Source organism: Struthio camelus, chromosome 6, assembly GCF_040807025.1.
Source record: "Struthio camelus isolate bStrCam1 chromosome 6, bStrCam1.hap1, whole genome shotgun sequence".
Taxonomy (NCBI): Eukaryota; Metazoa; Chordata; class Aves; order Struthioniformes; family Struthionidae; genus Struthio; species Struthio camelus.
In genome coordinates this window covers 20059101-20075149 of record NC_090947.1, presented here as the reverse complement: position 1 = coordinate 20075149, position 16049 = coordinate 20059101, and the positions used below count along the sequence as shown (strand labels likewise).

Here is a 16049-nt window from a genome sequence, read left to right as displayed (position 1 = left end):
CGTTAGCAAATGCCACTTCCTAAATCGCTACCACCACTGTGCAGAGGTCAAAATGCTGCATCTTTCATATCTTGAGATCCTGAAGCTTTGCGGCTGTGTCACTCCACTGAGACAAACCAGGCAGCCTCTGAGCGTGGGAGAGGGATCTCTGCACATATAATCTGTGGAAGAATAACATACAGCACGTGCACACCCCGATTCTCCGATTTCTTTGTCTAGTGAAATGAGAACTTTTGTATTCAGGTGCAGAATTTATTTTTGAAACCAGCTGTTAAAGATAGGATGAACCGTTTAATAACTTTGCAGTCCCGATGCTTTTTTTTTTTTTTAATTGTGTGCAGTACTTTTTCCCGCAGACAATTATTTTTGCCAGATACTTTTTGTATTTAGTTCTCATGAAATGCACCAAGTTCCCTAGGCCTCCGTATGCCCAGAGTTCACAGGACCCATGTTTAGCCCCACCGGCGCCTATCACAGCAGAGGCCTGGAAAATGGTGTCGTTGGGGAGAGGCCGCCTCGTTGCGGCACTGCTGAGGCACTGAAGGGACTGGCTCACCGTTTAGCGTAGCGTGCCTCTGATTTAAAGAGACCGTGTAAAAACTGTAGTTACTGAAGGACGAGTGCGTGCGGGCAATGCTGAAACCGAACCATCCTCGGACGCCCAGGCTGGCACGGGATGGCGGGAGTTCAAAGAAGCCCTAATCCCCAGCGCTTACTCTTGTTTTTCCTTAGTCTTTTCCAAACACCCGCTACAGCTCCGGCCGAGGGAAGAGACGTGTCTTTCACACACAAACGCTCGCCCGATGGTCCCTCGCGGGCAGGAGCCGCTCTCCGCCACCCCGGCTGCTGGGCTCCCCCCGGCGGGGGAAGCAGCCCCGCCGCAGCGCCCCTTCCCGCTGCCGGACACCCGCCAAGGGCGCCGGCCCCGCCCAGCCAGGGCGCCCGGTCCTCCCGCCCCTCGGCGCAGCGACGAGGCGCCACCCAGGCGCCGGCGGCCGCGCCGCGGCCCTGACTGGGCGGGCGGGGCGCAGCCCGCGCCCAGGGCGGACATGTTGTCGCCCAGGCGGAAAGGGCGCAGTGGCCGCTCCCCGCCGGCGCCTGAGAAAAGCCGGCGGTCTCCGGCAGCCCGAGAGCCTGGCGGCGGCGGCGGCGGCAGCGGCAGCGGCAGCTCCGCCATGGAGGAGGGCGGCGGCGGCGGGTTCCGCCTGTCGGCCGAGTGCCTGGACGAGCCGCCCAACAGCCGCGTGTTCGTGGTGCTGGGCAAGGACACCGGGGAGGCGCTGCTGCGGGACCGCTTCGCCCCCTTCGGCGACATCCAGAACATCTGGCTCTTGCGGGACAAGCGCACCAACGAGTCCCGCGGCATCGCCTTCATCAAGTTCGCCCGCAGCTCGCAGGCCTGCCGGGCCATGGAGATGATGCACGGCCGCAGCCTGGCCCCCGACACCAAACCCATCAAGGTACCGCCCGCCGCGCCGCGCCTCCCCCCTTCCCGCGCGGCCAGCGGAGAGGCAGCCCCCGACCCGCGGGGGCCCCGGCTCCCTCCCCAGCATGGCGGCGCGGGGGCGGGTCGGCTGGCGGCGAGCGCTCGGCAGCCGCTTGCTCCCGTGAGGTTTTGTCCGCGCTCGCTGCCGTTCGCTGAGGGGCCGCTGCGTTTGCGAGCCTGATGGCGCCGCTCTCGTGGGTGCGGGGTGAGGTGGCCGGGTTTGCACGGCCGTCTGGAGCGCCCACGCGTTGCGAAAGCTGCAGCAAGCTTGGCCAGTATGCGGTACTGGAAGCTCTTCCCCCCCCCCCCGCTTTTTTTATATTGAGGGAGTCTCTTCAAAAATATTTCAAGAGAATGTATATTTCAGGTGTCTTAACCAAGATTAACACAGCTACGTGGAACGGTGTTGGCGAGAATATTTTATATTGTTTGTGTGTGTTACGCACAGGTGTCAAATCCTCAAGGCAGTTTGTTATTTTTTCTATCTATGCAGCTTGCTGGCAGCTTTCAGCCCCTTGAGTTGTTTCCATATTCCCCAAATAAAGGGAAGGTGTGAACGGCTCCAAACAGTGAAAGAAGATTCCACATGTTTCAAAAAAGCAATTGAGACGGGAAAAGTATTTTCTATAGAGCACTTGTCACTAGAAGCCAGAAGCTGAGGGTTTATATTCCTTACTCCTCTGCGTGACTGTTAGATGAATAATCTAACAGCTCTGTGAAGTCACCTGCTCCCTTTGCATAAGATGCTTACATTGAAGGTTATTATTTGTGTTTTGCTTACTTATCTATGTAGTTATTTTGCTTGTTTGTCTTCTGGGGTGCACTGTTGAGGTAAAACTTATTTCAGCAACTAAACAGCGATTAAGGTGGGAAGTTATGATCCTTCACTGAGCACGACACCTGCAAGTGAGCTGTGAACTCAAGCAAGGCCTTATCAAGCTGCTAGGTTGATTGGTTGTTTTTGTTAATGCTGCTATATTAGGGCTGGCCTGTTACAGTAGTGCATTTGTTGCTCCCTCATGTGCCACCTGTGACATTGGCAATGCTACTGAATCATTCTCCGTTATGCCTTCTGAAAACTTCTGCAGGCTTCTGTCCTGTTTGAGAAACAGTTGAGATGCACCGCTCTTAAGAGGCCTTTTGTCACAGGTGCATCTGTCAACAGAGACCAGAGGTTTTTCTTCAAATTAGGAAGGCCAGATTATATGAAAGATACAGATTTGTTTTAAAAAAATCTTGTTTTTCTTGCTTGTTGATATGTGGTTAGCGCTCTTTCTCCAGTAATTAATGTTCATCTAATTCTTTTTTTGAGGTATTTATTGCACAGTCGAGAGCTTCCGGAAGCCACCGAGATGTTGAAGATGAAGAGCTTACACGAATCTTTGTTATGATACCAAAATCCTATACAGAGGAAGATCTGCGAGATAAGTTTAAGGTACTGATTCAGTGTTTGTTGATCATTATCTTAAACTAGATTTCCTTAGTTTAGGAGACGAGCTTAAAGCATAAAACTTTAATGCATTTTCCTTTATTGTAAATTCATACCGTTTTTAATTGTTCTAGATGTACGGAGACATTGAATATTGCAGCATTATTAAGAACAAGACCACTGGAGAAAGTAAAGGTTTGGGCTATGTGCGATATTTAAAACCATCCCAAGCTGCCCGAGCGATTGAAGAATGCGATCGAAGTAAGGATCTGACTGAATTCTTCCAAGTTTCTCACAATAAGTGTGTATAGTCATTAGTGTACCTTCTAATCTTCAGTTTTGTTTGCAGATGAATTATTGTGTAAGCACCTCTTGAGCCAAAAGTTACACTAGTATTGCAAATGAAAAATAGTATTATTAACCTTTGTTGAGATTAGTCACCTGATCACATTCTTGCAGGACCAAACTCTCCAAGTAAGAATAGTGAAAAAGGTTTGGAAATGGATACAGAGATTTCTTTCATGTGGTACTATCAGTCTCTAATGTAGACTCCATGCACAGGAAAAACCTCATGTTAATATATCCCTAGGAGTGTGCATGTTTTATCAAATATATGCATTCATTTTTATATGAAATATATAAAAATATATTTGATAACCCATAGAGATACTGTTGCCATTACATTTATTTAAAATCAAATGAACGCTAATTGAAGATTTGTTCAGTTAAAGTCAGGATTCCATCTTTACAGAATAAAAGACTGTATGCTTTGTGATTTGGCACTTACTCCCTAGTACAAAAAAGATGTTGATGAACTTCAGTGAATCCAGTGGAGGACACAAAGGTGGTCAGGGGGCTGAAGTATGTGACCTGTGAGGAGGAGCTGAGAGACCTAGGCTGGCACATCCTGGAGAAGAGAAGGCTTTTGGCAGGAATGGAATAGCAGCCTTCAGCTACTTAAGGTTACCCAGAAGATGGAGCCAGGTTCTTTGCTGAGGTGCATGTCAGGAGATTGAGAGGCAATGGGCCAGGTTACAGCTTAGTTATTTTCTTAAAAGCAGCACTTACTGGGTTTTCCGAATAACATGTTTCTAAATACTGTTCAAAGCATGCAAATCTGGTCATACGTACCTGAGGTGTGCTGAAGCGTTGCTCTATGTGTGGTTGTTTCTTTCAGGCTACCGGGCCATTTTGGCTGAACCTAGAAATAAGTCATCTGAGTCCTTTGAACACGAATATTATAGTAATAGCAATCATTCAAGGCAGGAACCACGAGGAAATATGTTTCCACTTGGTAAGTTCTGTCTTTTTATGCTAATGATGGTTTATAGACTTGAATGTGGTCACAAAGTGAGAGTGCAGTTTGGATGAAGAAAGGAAGCTGAAAGAGGCTCTGATCAGTACTTCAGTAATAGATTGGGTGTTTGGGTTAGAAATTAGTAAGGATGTAACTTCTATGTTTTTATGACTGGATTTGCACTAGTTGGCTTATTATTTCATCACCTGCATTGATGAAATAAGTCCTGTTACCTGCTAGTATAAATTTAAATTGATTTGCCTTTAAAAGTTGACTGTAAAAAATATGGATGAAATGAAGGCATACCAGTGTGATGACTTACGCTATCTATTTCTATGTTGATTCTTGAGGTGGGCAGCCAGAGTTTTGTAGTTTTGAAAAAAATGAGAGCAGAAATCAGGAGTCAGTTTCCAAACGTCTGTCAGTGGTATCACGGCTTCCTTTTGTCCAAGAGCAGCTGTCTGCCCTCTTTGATCTAATCCCAGGACTGGAGTACTGTGATATTCAGAGAGATCCCCATACTAATAATGGTAAGTAAAAGTACAAAAAACGATTTTCCTTTTTTTAGGAGGGGAGAAGCATTTTTAATTGTACTTCTGTTCATTGGTATTGCAAAATACAGTGCACTTGTAGAAAAGAATTAACGTTTTACGTGTCAGCAGTTATTGCTATCACTGATAGGTAACCCCAGAAATTCAGTTTTGTTCGAACCCTTGTTTACAAATAGCCTTAAATACTTACCTTCTTTTATTGTTATTTCTTTTTTTCCATCCAGAGGATTGAATCTCAAGAAGGACAGAATCAAAACCATCAGAAATAGTTGTTATGGTCAAACAAGTTTTGAGCTGAATGAAAGGAGGAAAAAAAATGTTGAAAATGATTAGACATGTAGTACTGTTCTCTAAATGGATCTTTTGAGTTTTCATTTGAAATAGCTGGCTCTGTGTGCAAAGGATTGTTTTGGTTTCAGGCTTTGTTTTTCTTGTTTTGTTATTGCTGGAAAAAATGCAAAAGAGCTTTCTACTTTAACAAGCTTGAAATAAAAATCATTCAGAGAATCATAATGTAGCTTTATAGTACTTGAGATTCACTGTTAATGGAATAATTTAAAAATGAAACTCTGTATTTTTTCCTAGGACAGAGTTGGATAAGATATGGTTTTTTTATCTCTGTTGATTTTTATAAGTTTCCAGTAGAAAGGAGACAGTACCAGCTTCTCAAGCTACTGTAAACATAGCTGGTCTGTCCCCAGTTAATTCCATTGAATTTTTCTTTGCAAATGTTAGTGGTGTTGCTATTAAAGAACATGCTGTTTGGTTTTTTTTTTTTTTTTTAAAAAAAAGGCATTGGAATGTTGTAGCATCCATGACTAACGTGAAGCTTGATCATACTGCTTTATATGAATGTAGTTTGTTCTTCGGATATACATTCATCACGCTGAAAATATGTGCATTTTACTTCCAGGGTATGCTGTGATTCAGTATAGTACTGCTGCCTCAGCTATATATGCCAAGCATAAATTACATGGTTTTGAGTATCCTCCTGGAAATCGATTAACTGTCGCTTTCCTAGAAGATGGGAGTGATAGCTCAGAGTAAGTACCAATTCATACAGATAGAAAGTTGCAAATTGTATTCTGGAAAGCAAAACTTCAAAAGAAAAACATATTTGTTCTCCTTTTTAATATAAGAAGGAACAGCAATGTCGCTGCAGTGTGGTTTCGCACTTGTAAATAATATTTTCTGAAATGTAGGATTTTTTGTATAATTTGAAATGCGCCTTTTGAAACTTCCACTACTTTTCTTTGACATAAGAAGAAAAAGATAAACTCTATATTCTTAAGATACATAGGGAAATCCTGAACTTGGCAAGCATCATCTTAAGTGTCTCTGTGATGTGCAGCAAGGCTGGAATTTTTTTTTAGTGACGCTTTTGTATTTAAAAATGGATTTTTATCTGCTTGATCCCTTAGTTGAATTTGGAATGCTATGGATATTTTTAAAACTTGGAATGTTCAAAGGGAACATGGGTAATTGGAGAACTTAAACTCTTGACCAGTACAATGAAAATACACCTCATCTAAAAGATTTTATCACATAACTCTCAAACTCTTTTAACAGCACTAGCAAAAAATTAAGGGGGGAAAAAGGACTTTTGAACAAAAGAAAATTGACAAATCCAAGCACAACACTTATTTTTTCTTCTGCAGGTCAACTTTATTGCATAACTTGGCCATATGGAAGTATGCTCAGCCTACATTAGCAGGGAGGGTAGCCTAATGAAACACAACTGTAGAGTAAAATTGTTGGTGCTGAAGGTCTGATATCCCCGCTCCACAGGTTTCAAAGGGTTTTATTTTGAACCATCTGTGGTCTGTGCCTGTGATCTGAATGCCCATTAGAAGTTGGAGTGCATTAGGTGTATAGAAGTTGGAGTGCATTAGGTGTACTCCTTTAGTGAATCTTTTGGTTTAGTTTTATCCAACACAAATTTGGTTCATGCCGTTAGAAGCTATTCTGGGATGTGAACTAAAGCACAGTAGGGAGGGAAAATGGGGAGATTCACTTCAGAAATGCACTCCTGATCTAAACTAAAACAATTAGTTGCAACCAGCCTTTTTGTCAAGCTCTTTCTTTCACTCTTCAATAATTCCTATTATTTCATGGTCATATAATGCAGAAGTGCAATTCCTTTTTCTTTATTCTGTTGAGAGATAAGAAAGTTCTCAGAAAACGAGAGCTGGAAATGAACTTTCTGTATCTGTGATAATGTTACAACTTTTGAACTGATTCTCTGTGCTCTGTTTACACTAACAAGGATTTAAAAAGCCAATATTGGTTTTATTTTTACTTTAAAAAAATCTATATATGGTAAGTTGGATTTTTTTTAGAAGAAATGCACATTTTAGATGAAGGCATTTCTAGGTCAAATACCTTTTTTTTTTTTTTTTTTTTCCTGTTTGTTCTTTATCTACTAAGGCTTTTTGTAGGTGAAATTTCTCTCTGTCCCTGCTATCTTAGATACCTTTCACAAAAAAAGAAAGAAATAGTTCTGTAGAGTTACTTTCCCCCAGAGTACTGAGAAATGGCAAAGAGCTCTATATGTAGAAATATGAGTGATTTCAGTGACTTTTAGGGCATGTCCGGAATGTCATGAACACCTGACTTGATTTCTTGATTTTGTTTTTCCCCCCTCCTCCATTATCTATTTGAGTTTACAGATTTTTTTTCAAAAATATTTTTAGATGTGCAAAACTTAATTCTTTTGCTGAATTTAAGATTATAGCAACTTAGCTTTTTTTTTAATCATTTATTATCACTTCTGCTTGCAGGCTTATTAGAAGAATGGCAGCAGAGCTGGTAACAGCGCACATGTCGTCACTGTTGTGGAATAATAATTCAATTTCTCAGCAGTGTAGGACACCTCCTGTAAGAATATTAACAGTATCCATTATATTAACTTATCTGCTTTAGGTGCTGCTACTTTTAAAAAAAGTACCTCTGGTTGGTTTGTGCATTATTGTTCTCTTTAAAGGTGTCTGACCTTATCTGGATTTATTGTCCAAATTAATGAAATTTACTTTAACCAAAGTAAACTAATGAATTAAGCTTAGAACTGTTAGATCCTGCTTATGTCCTGTGATTGCAACAAAAGTTGTAAATAGATAAAGTTGAACTTTTTCCTGATCAATTCATTTATATTTGCATTTTCTTTTTGTTTCAGCAGGCGTTTGGAGGAACTTCTGGCTCACAGTTACAGCCCCAAACAGATGCCATACTTCCACCGCACAAAAAAAAAGTTCCACCTGACAGTTCTGTGAAGGAAAGGCTTTTCATACTATTCAATCCCCATCCTTTACCTGTAAATGTATTGGAGGACGTGTTCTGGTAAGATTCCATTACAAATAAGTGACTTTTAGCTAGAAAAATAAGCTGAAAATAATTAAAGTAAATGCTGAAAGTCAGAAAGGTTGTTATTGTGAGAGTTTTTTCCAGAAAAGATAGCGTACAGCGAAAATAAGTGATCAGTAAATAACAGTTGGCATTGAAACAGGCATGTAATGAAATTGACTTAGAAAAGTAGTTGCAGCACTAATCGCTAATAAACCCGCTATATTGATAACGCGATCTGAAGTAAAATATCTAGTCTCAATCCTTCCCCCCGCCCCGCCCAAAATCGTAGTTCCTCTTTTCAGTGTAATTAATTTGACATTTCCCTGTCACATATTTTTGTAAGGAATTTAAATATCTTGAGAAATTTCCGCAGTAACTTCAGGGAGTAGTCTTAGGGAGTGTTTTTCTGAAATGATTAAGTCCTGAGATATTTTGATGGTTTTCATTGTATTGACATTATTCCAACAGTCATTTCACACTAGTTAATACATATTAGTAGCAAAGATTCTTACTGCCTTTAAAAGAAATACATAGTTCACCTGTTTACCAGTATTTTGTATTATTTATTTTTAGTATACTCTGGAATAAAAAGACAATGTCCCCCTTCTCTAATAGCTCACATTGAAAATATTTTGGCTTTCCAAAGAATTATTGCAAAGTACCAGAAGGAGAAAAACAAAACAACATGGCCTTGTATGCAGTCTAAAACCATACCTCTTTGATGTACTAGATTTTTCTTAATTGGGTTCTGGAGAGGAAAAAGGCTGTAATTCCTAGTCTTGACATGTGAATAACTGTATAAAGTAAGTGATGTACAAACTTTCCCTTCTTTAGGTTTACTAAGGAACTGTCTAGGAAACCTCTGAGGACTCTGGGATTTTCTGTAAAGCTTTAATGCTTGCTTTGAGTCATTTCAGTGAGACCTTTTCAAAGATAGATCACAGCTGTGCAAGTTCATTTAAATGGGATAGACCCTGAATCATCTGGTTTGTTGGAGAACCATTTACTCTTTGTGACTGTGGTATTGGTTAGCTGTACGTTTTATTTTAAATAAGAGATAAATCACTGGTACCTATGATACTAGTTGTAATACACCACAAAAAACGTGGCCTGCAAACCCTTGGTTTTCTTTTTGTTCCTACTTGGCCTTACAGGGAAGGGGATAAGAAAATCACTCCTAGGGGAGGGCAGCCCAAGATATGTGTATATGCGTAAGCTTTTGGCAGCTACCAAATCACACGTGCTTGATATTGAGTTGTAGGTATCGGTGCTGCAGCAAAATCTGTAAGTAATAAATTGCTATTAATTCTCACTAATTTTGTTTTCAGTCGTTTTGGACACCTGATAAAAGTTTACCTTGTGGCTGGAAAAAATGTGGGCTATGCAAAATTTGCAGACAGAGCAAGTGCCAGTGATGCCATAACTGCGTTACATGGAAAGGTTGTGAATGGCGTCAGGCTTAAAGTAAGGTTGGCAGACTCGCCTACAGAAGAATCTAACAAACGTCAGAGAACTTACTGAGTGGGTAAGTACCCAGTCTGAGCTGTTACTTAATTTAAAGTTTGAATACTTGAAATAGCGAGAGGCAAAGTATTTCAAGTTAAATGTATCATGACATTTTTCACATTTGAACTGTAAAGTTGTTAGCTAGAAATATTTAGTTTGTGATATATGTGTATATATATTTGTGTGTATATATACACACACGTGCACAGTCTGTTTTAGTAAAAATCTTTATTTTTGTAATGTTTGAACAAATATGAGCCAGTTGATTGATATCAGTCTGGATGTTCATTATAATATTCGCTTTATGTACATAAGAGTGTCAGATAACATTAAAAAAGAGTATGGGAAAAATAAACAATATGACTGAGATCAGCTTGTGTGTGTCTTTCTTTCATTAGAAACATATACACCCTCACAGTGATAATGGGATAAGAGATTATCTCTGAAAAGGACAGGGAAAGAAAGGGTAAATAAAATGGACATGGGAAGGACAGGGGAGGTTGCCAGGTGAGAACCAAAGGCTTTGCAGATTTGGGTCATCTGGACTGTTAGAGAACACATAGTTGGAATAGATGATGGTGAAGAAAACTTCAACCCCACAACAAGCTCTGCAATATTTTGTTTCGCGCATACTTTGCACAATGTCTGAACATGAGAGGTCATACTTGTTCTCTTTGTGAATTAATTAGCTAATGCTTTTGGCCTATGGTAGCTTGTCTGTTGGCAATGTCACTTTATTACCATTAAGTTACGAGACTGATCACATGGAGGTAATTTTACAGACCTTAAAGGCCAACATTTGATTGTTGTTTTAAGACATTGGTTTGATTCAAATGATAATCAAATTTATCTACTGTTAATACTTTTCACATTAGGACCATTATCAAAGAGAAATCTGGTTGGGGAGATGGGAGGAAATGTTAAGTACTTTTTTTCTACAAAAGAACTTCCAAATATTACCATTATTTCCAAATAATTTTAGTAGTCCTATTCTCATTATAGGAAAAATGCAGTCTTGTTTTCTGTATTCAGAAAACATCACATGAAATCCTGACTCGGTTCACATCAGTATTTTGCTTCTAACTCTGTTTCACTCCTTGTGTCTTTCTTGGTGTAGAATCCTCTGCTCTCTGTGACCCAGGACACAAGGAACAAAACAGATTTCACCTGCAGTTTTCTTTTCCTTTTTTCCTTTTTTTAAATTCCTTTAATAATGACTTTTATATTGTTCCTTGATATATGCTCCTTGAAGCAGCAGTTACTAAAGGATTTTTTAGCCTTTATACATACAAGGTGTTTTTTTAAAAAAAAAAAAAAAAAAAAAAAAAAAAGGTCTGGCATTCTTTTTTCATTGAAAAGTAGCAAAATCACCTTTAAAGATTTTTTTTAAAACAGCTCTTAACAGCAAGTAACTTGTAGCATGTTCTGATCTTAGTACTAAGTTGTTGGTTTATTTAAACGTGTTCTTTACTTCCAAACAGACCAACCTTTTTACGTCATAGATTTTCCTGTAGTGACAAAGTGTAATGTAATACCAGTTCTGCCATGACTGTAGGAAAAGATGTGGATGCGATACGCATTGAAAGTTATAAAGATGTTTTATCCTTACTTTTTTAAAATGAGAAGTCTATAATTTTTTCCTGATTGTTAAGCTAAAATTGAATTTTTGGCCTTTCTGTTTTCCCAGTTAAGCTGTTTATTCAACATCTTTTCAGAGATAAAGCCTTCATGCTGCTACCGTTTGGTAACACGTCTTAGAAAATACTGAGTCCTCCAGAATAAATACCAGACTGCAGTCAGGTCCTGTGTGCAGATTACATTGCACTTTGCTTGTAGACTGGCTTTCCAAAAAGGAGTGACTCTAAAAGGGATTTGGAGCCAATAGTTCACTATTCCTCATGTGATGAAGTAGCTAAAAGAGTTGAGAGAATTCTTCAATTAATTACCAGTGAATTCCTGAAGTTACTAACAGAGAATATTTGCATTGGAAAGAATATTACTGTCCGCGCTTTAAAGATTGTTTAGTAATCTGGAGGATGTTTAAAAAAGCTACAGTAATTGTTGAGGGCCTAGTATTTAGACTGTAAATAAGAGGTGAAGGAAATATAGCCATGTCTTCCTTTTGTGTATGTGAGTTTGGTTTTGTTTGTTTATTTTTTTTAATCTAATAGAAACTAAATCAATGACTTAATCTTGTTCTATGAGTACCTTCATGTAAGCAAAGATAGACAACTTTTCTAACTAAGCAAAGGCCTACTAGGTTTCTGTGGCAGAAGGCTGGTGCTAGGTAGACTCACAAGGTAGGAATAAAGAACAGATTTTAAAAGACTCTGATTATCTATCAGATCACTTTATATAGGAAAATGACACATGTTGCATTACGCAGATCAGTTAGGAGTATATCTTGATTCAGGGATAACTTAGTTAATTTCTATGGCTTGTGTTATCTAAGAAATCAAACTAGATGATTGTGTGATAGTATCTTCTGCTTACAAAAATTACTGTTGAAAATTCTATTACATACCTGTAGGTTACTATTGAGACATCCCAACTCCCTTAGCAGGTGAGGATAAGACATACAAATACACTGCTGTACCATATTGTCTAGTTGGAAAAATGGAGAAGTATGGCCTTATTTGAAGAATAATCTTTTTGCATATGAGAAGTTACAGCAGGGCTCTCTGTCGTTTCTTAGGTTTTTGCATTTCTGTGAATTTTCAAATAATAGAGTTCTAACTTTAGTTAATCTGTTCAAAGAGGCAAACCCTAAATCTCTCTTTTGGACAACTTGCCTGTAATTCTGGTGCAAGCGACTGCTGAATACCTCTCTGATTTAGAGCACGGACACAGCAGGTGAAAGACTAACACAGATAAAATAGGTTTCTAAAGTTGTTATGTTAAATGCAGGTTCCTGGGTTTTAGTCTGTTAACAGGTTTTCTTAAAATCTCTCTCTTATGATAGAAAGGTGAACTTCCTTTCTTTTTGTCCTTTAGCCAGTTTCCCAGTTTCAGTGAACTGATACCCAAAAAGAAAGTTTCCATCTGTGTTTTTAAAAAGGATTTATTAGGTTTATTGCAGCGTGACTGCATTGGACTGACTGACAAACACGTTGTAGTAGCTTAGGGTACCTTAATCCTGCTTCCAGCTAAAGCTTTAAATTGTGTATGTGAAAGTGGATGGAATTCTGTACCTCTGAAATAGCACAATGCTTCGAAGATGCGAGAATGTTAACTTTTGTGCTTTTCAAATTCTAAGTGGAGGAAATCGTCCCCTTAGCTAAAACTTCTGTGAATTTTCACTTAATGAAGTCATTGCCTCTTTAAAAAAAGTAATAATTCCTCCCTACATCCTGTTGTGTTGCTTGCCTCATGTCTCTTAGAGGTGACTGGATTTCTTGGATGAGTAGTTTCCGTATAAGATTATGTGCTTAAAATCTGTGAATTGAACGAAGGATTCTGTATGAAAAGAAATGCTTGATTTAAATTGAATTATTCAGCTGAATTCAATTGAATTATTTGTTTTTTTCAGATCAGTTATTGTCTGTTGATAATAGACAATAGAGATCTTTTCTCAATCTTTTTCTTCTGCAGATCTTTCATAATTTACAAAATTGTTACTTAGAGTCTGTAAGATAATAGTATGCTATTGATACAGTGCTCTCATGATGTAAATAGACAGTTTTGGTGATCAGAAATTATAATTTCACAACAACCTTTGTTTATCAGGAGAATTTGAATACTTTTGCATTAATGTGCTAAACTAATCGATCTAATCAATTTTTCTGGCTCTCCTACAGGCCAATGAAAATTCAGTTGTCATATAAGTAGTTAAAAGTAGCAAGGAAATGATGGAAATGTGGTTCAGTAAGGTTCTCTTAACTATTTATTTTAAATTCTAATGTAATTTTTTGGGGTGAGGTTCTCCCTTCTTACGCTAAGTGTTAACATTCGAAATAGTCACTTTAAGCCATCTTGCTTTGCGTCAGTCCAGTCTTGAGAAGACAACTAAGATGCCTATTTTGAGGCAGTTGTTAAAAGCTGATGCTTCACTTAATGTTCTTGATGCTGACTAGCTTGTACTCTCTACTCAGGTTTTTGCATTGTTTTGTAGGCTATTTCATGCTTAACTGAAATTGTATGATGCCTGTAGTATAAACTATTATTACTCAAAACTAAGAGAGGAAGGAAGGAATTTGGTATTTTCCAGAGGAATATATTGTAGAATTTTAATTAATGTCTTCATTGTGGCCTATTAGTTTTAATAAAAACAAACAAACAAACAAAAACCCATGATCTTCACGAGGCTTTCGAGCAGTCCTTGGAAAGCTGAGCTTCTAATTAGCGCTATATTACAAATGCATAACGCAGACATCTAGAGCTGGAGTCTGTCGGTCATAATAATCATTACTGATAGGCTGTACCCTGTGGCAAATAGATTCATTGTAATTTTCCCCATTGTAACTGATAATTCTTTGCTTCTCTTACAGATACACCTTTTTTAAAATAATTCTTTGGTTACTTTTTAAGTTGGAAAAATTGTGTTCCAAAATCCTTGGTTACTGTTGTCTTTGTTATCCTTGTCCTGAAAAAGTACTGCATCTGTTTGCATGCAGTTTTTTACCTAAAACTGTGGTAAAGACCTAAAGTGTAGCGTATGTATTTATAATGGTTTATTTTTATACAAAAATATATTTAAAAAGTAGTTGTATCATAGCTGAAATATTCTCCAAAATGAAAAAAAGTTAACCATATTTTCTATTAACAGCATATTGCAGAAAAATTGCTGGCTTTCCCATACCGCTCAGAAGAAGAGGTACTCATTAAAAAAACAGAGAAGCATATATATAATATTAAATACTATTCTTCTATATACTTTTAAAGGCCTTTATTATCACTTATGCTGTTGTAAGAATGATCTTTTCTAATACGTATATTTTAAAATAAAAATAGATATGTTGCTTTTTGATACTATTTTTGTGCTTGTGTTCTTTCTGCAGAAACTAAATAATGACATGACCCTCAGCTAGCTGACTGACTGACTGAAAACGTGACTAGACATGGTTCCTGTGGACAGTGACAGCTTTTTATTGTTACTTAGTTGATCTTATATATACGATATTTTCTGTTTAAAAAATGCGGACATGTAGTTTTAAAAATTATCTAGCCATTTAAAATTGTAAACTGATGGTTATTCTTGTAGTAGTCTGTCATCTTGTATTATAGAATAAATCTGTTGTGTTTAACTAAATCCCTCCTCTGACATGGAAGTTACAATGATGGGGAAAAAATAAAGGAGTCAGCATTTTGTGGCTTGACTGGTTAATTGATAATGATTCAGACTATAGCTGCCAAGGTAGAAGGCACTTCTAGTGGCCAGAGTTACAGTGCAGCAGTAGATTAAAAGAAAATGAAATAATTATTTCAGAAACGACTAGCAAATCTGACAGTATTCAGCCAGATTCAGAAAAACAGCTGTGCTCCAGAAGATGATTCAGGTATGCTCTTAAACATTTTGCTGATTTAGGTGAAAAGTATTCATTATGCTTTATATACTGTTCAGTGCAGAGGACATTTGACTGAGTCAGACGACTGAGCTACTGAAACTTATCCATGTCTATTTTGAGGTATTTTGATTGTAATTGTGGGGGACGTATAGAGTCTGGGGAATTTTTGTTTATTTGTTTTTTTTTTGATTTTTTTTTTTTTAAAGAAGCTTTCTGTAGATATGCTGTTTGAGTAAGAGTTGGGTAATTCAGTATTTCAGCAGGACCATTGGTGAAGAGTAAACTGAAAATAAGTATTTGCACAGATAACTTTCAAATACCAGCTTTTCTACGCACCTTAGAATGCTATTTGTTCAGTTCAAAATATCCTGGTTATTAAAAGATTAGGCCAGCGGTTTTAAGAACTGATTTTTATGCTAGAGCACCAAGTCTAGATTTGGGGCTGTGTAAATGAAAATGTTTTATTTCTGTTCCCCTGTGTGCACACAGAACACTGAATTTCTACCGCTTGGTAAATTCTCATTGCATGTACGCTGGAGGACAAGTGTGCTCTGTGATACCCCTCCCTTCCCAGCTTCTCCAGTTCCGCTCCCTTGATCATCAGCATGGGGAGACTGAATGGAGCATCCTGGAGGTCCATCCCTGAGCATCTTTAGGAAGGGTTCCTTCCGAAGAAGTCCCAGGCATACAGGGAAATAGTGGTGTGAAAGCACGTCTTACTCCTTTGGTTACCAGGCATGCAGGATAGTCAGCTGGCAGCTAGCGTGTACAACTTCAGTGAGGTGGGGAGTTGTTTTCCCTGAGAAGGGATGTGGTATCATAGGCGAGAAAGAATAAACGACATGTTGCAGTGGATCTGGATACTGAGCTTTATTTAAGAACCAGCAAGATTAGAGCTTTTACCCTACCTGATTATTTCACATGCTTGCTCATG

At 38.7% G+C, this 16049-nt stretch overlaps 1 protein-coding gene across 4 annotated transcripts; it reads left to right on the top strand.

The window, feature by feature from the left end:
• Positions 1-966: 966 nt before the first annotated feature.
• Positions 967-14918, top strand: RBM45 (RNA binding motif protein 45). 4 transcript variants are annotated; one of them, XM_068948425.1, is made up of 10 exons: positions 967-1460; positions 2799-2921; positions 3050-3176; positions 4093-4209; positions 4563-4742; positions 5677-5806; positions 7544-7640; positions 7936-8099; positions 9434-9630; positions 14609-14918. In XM_068948425.1, the coding sequence occupies exons 1-9, from the start codon at positions 1050-1052 to the stop codon at positions 9624-9626; spliced, it is 1542 nt and encodes a 513-aa protein (XP_068804526.1). In that variant the 5' UTR covers positions 967-1049; the 3' UTR covers positions 9627-9630; positions 14609-14918. The 4 variants fall into 4 exon arrangements, with proteins under 4 accessions (XP_068804526.1, XP_068804528.1, XP_068804529.1 ...); XM_068948427.1 differs by having other exon boundaries at positions 1002-1460; positions 7939-8099; XM_068948426.1 differs by lacking the exon at positions 14609-14918 and adding an exon at positions 14377-14582 and having other exon boundaries at positions 1003-1460.
• The last annotated feature ends 1131 nt before the right edge of the window (positions 14919-16049 follow it).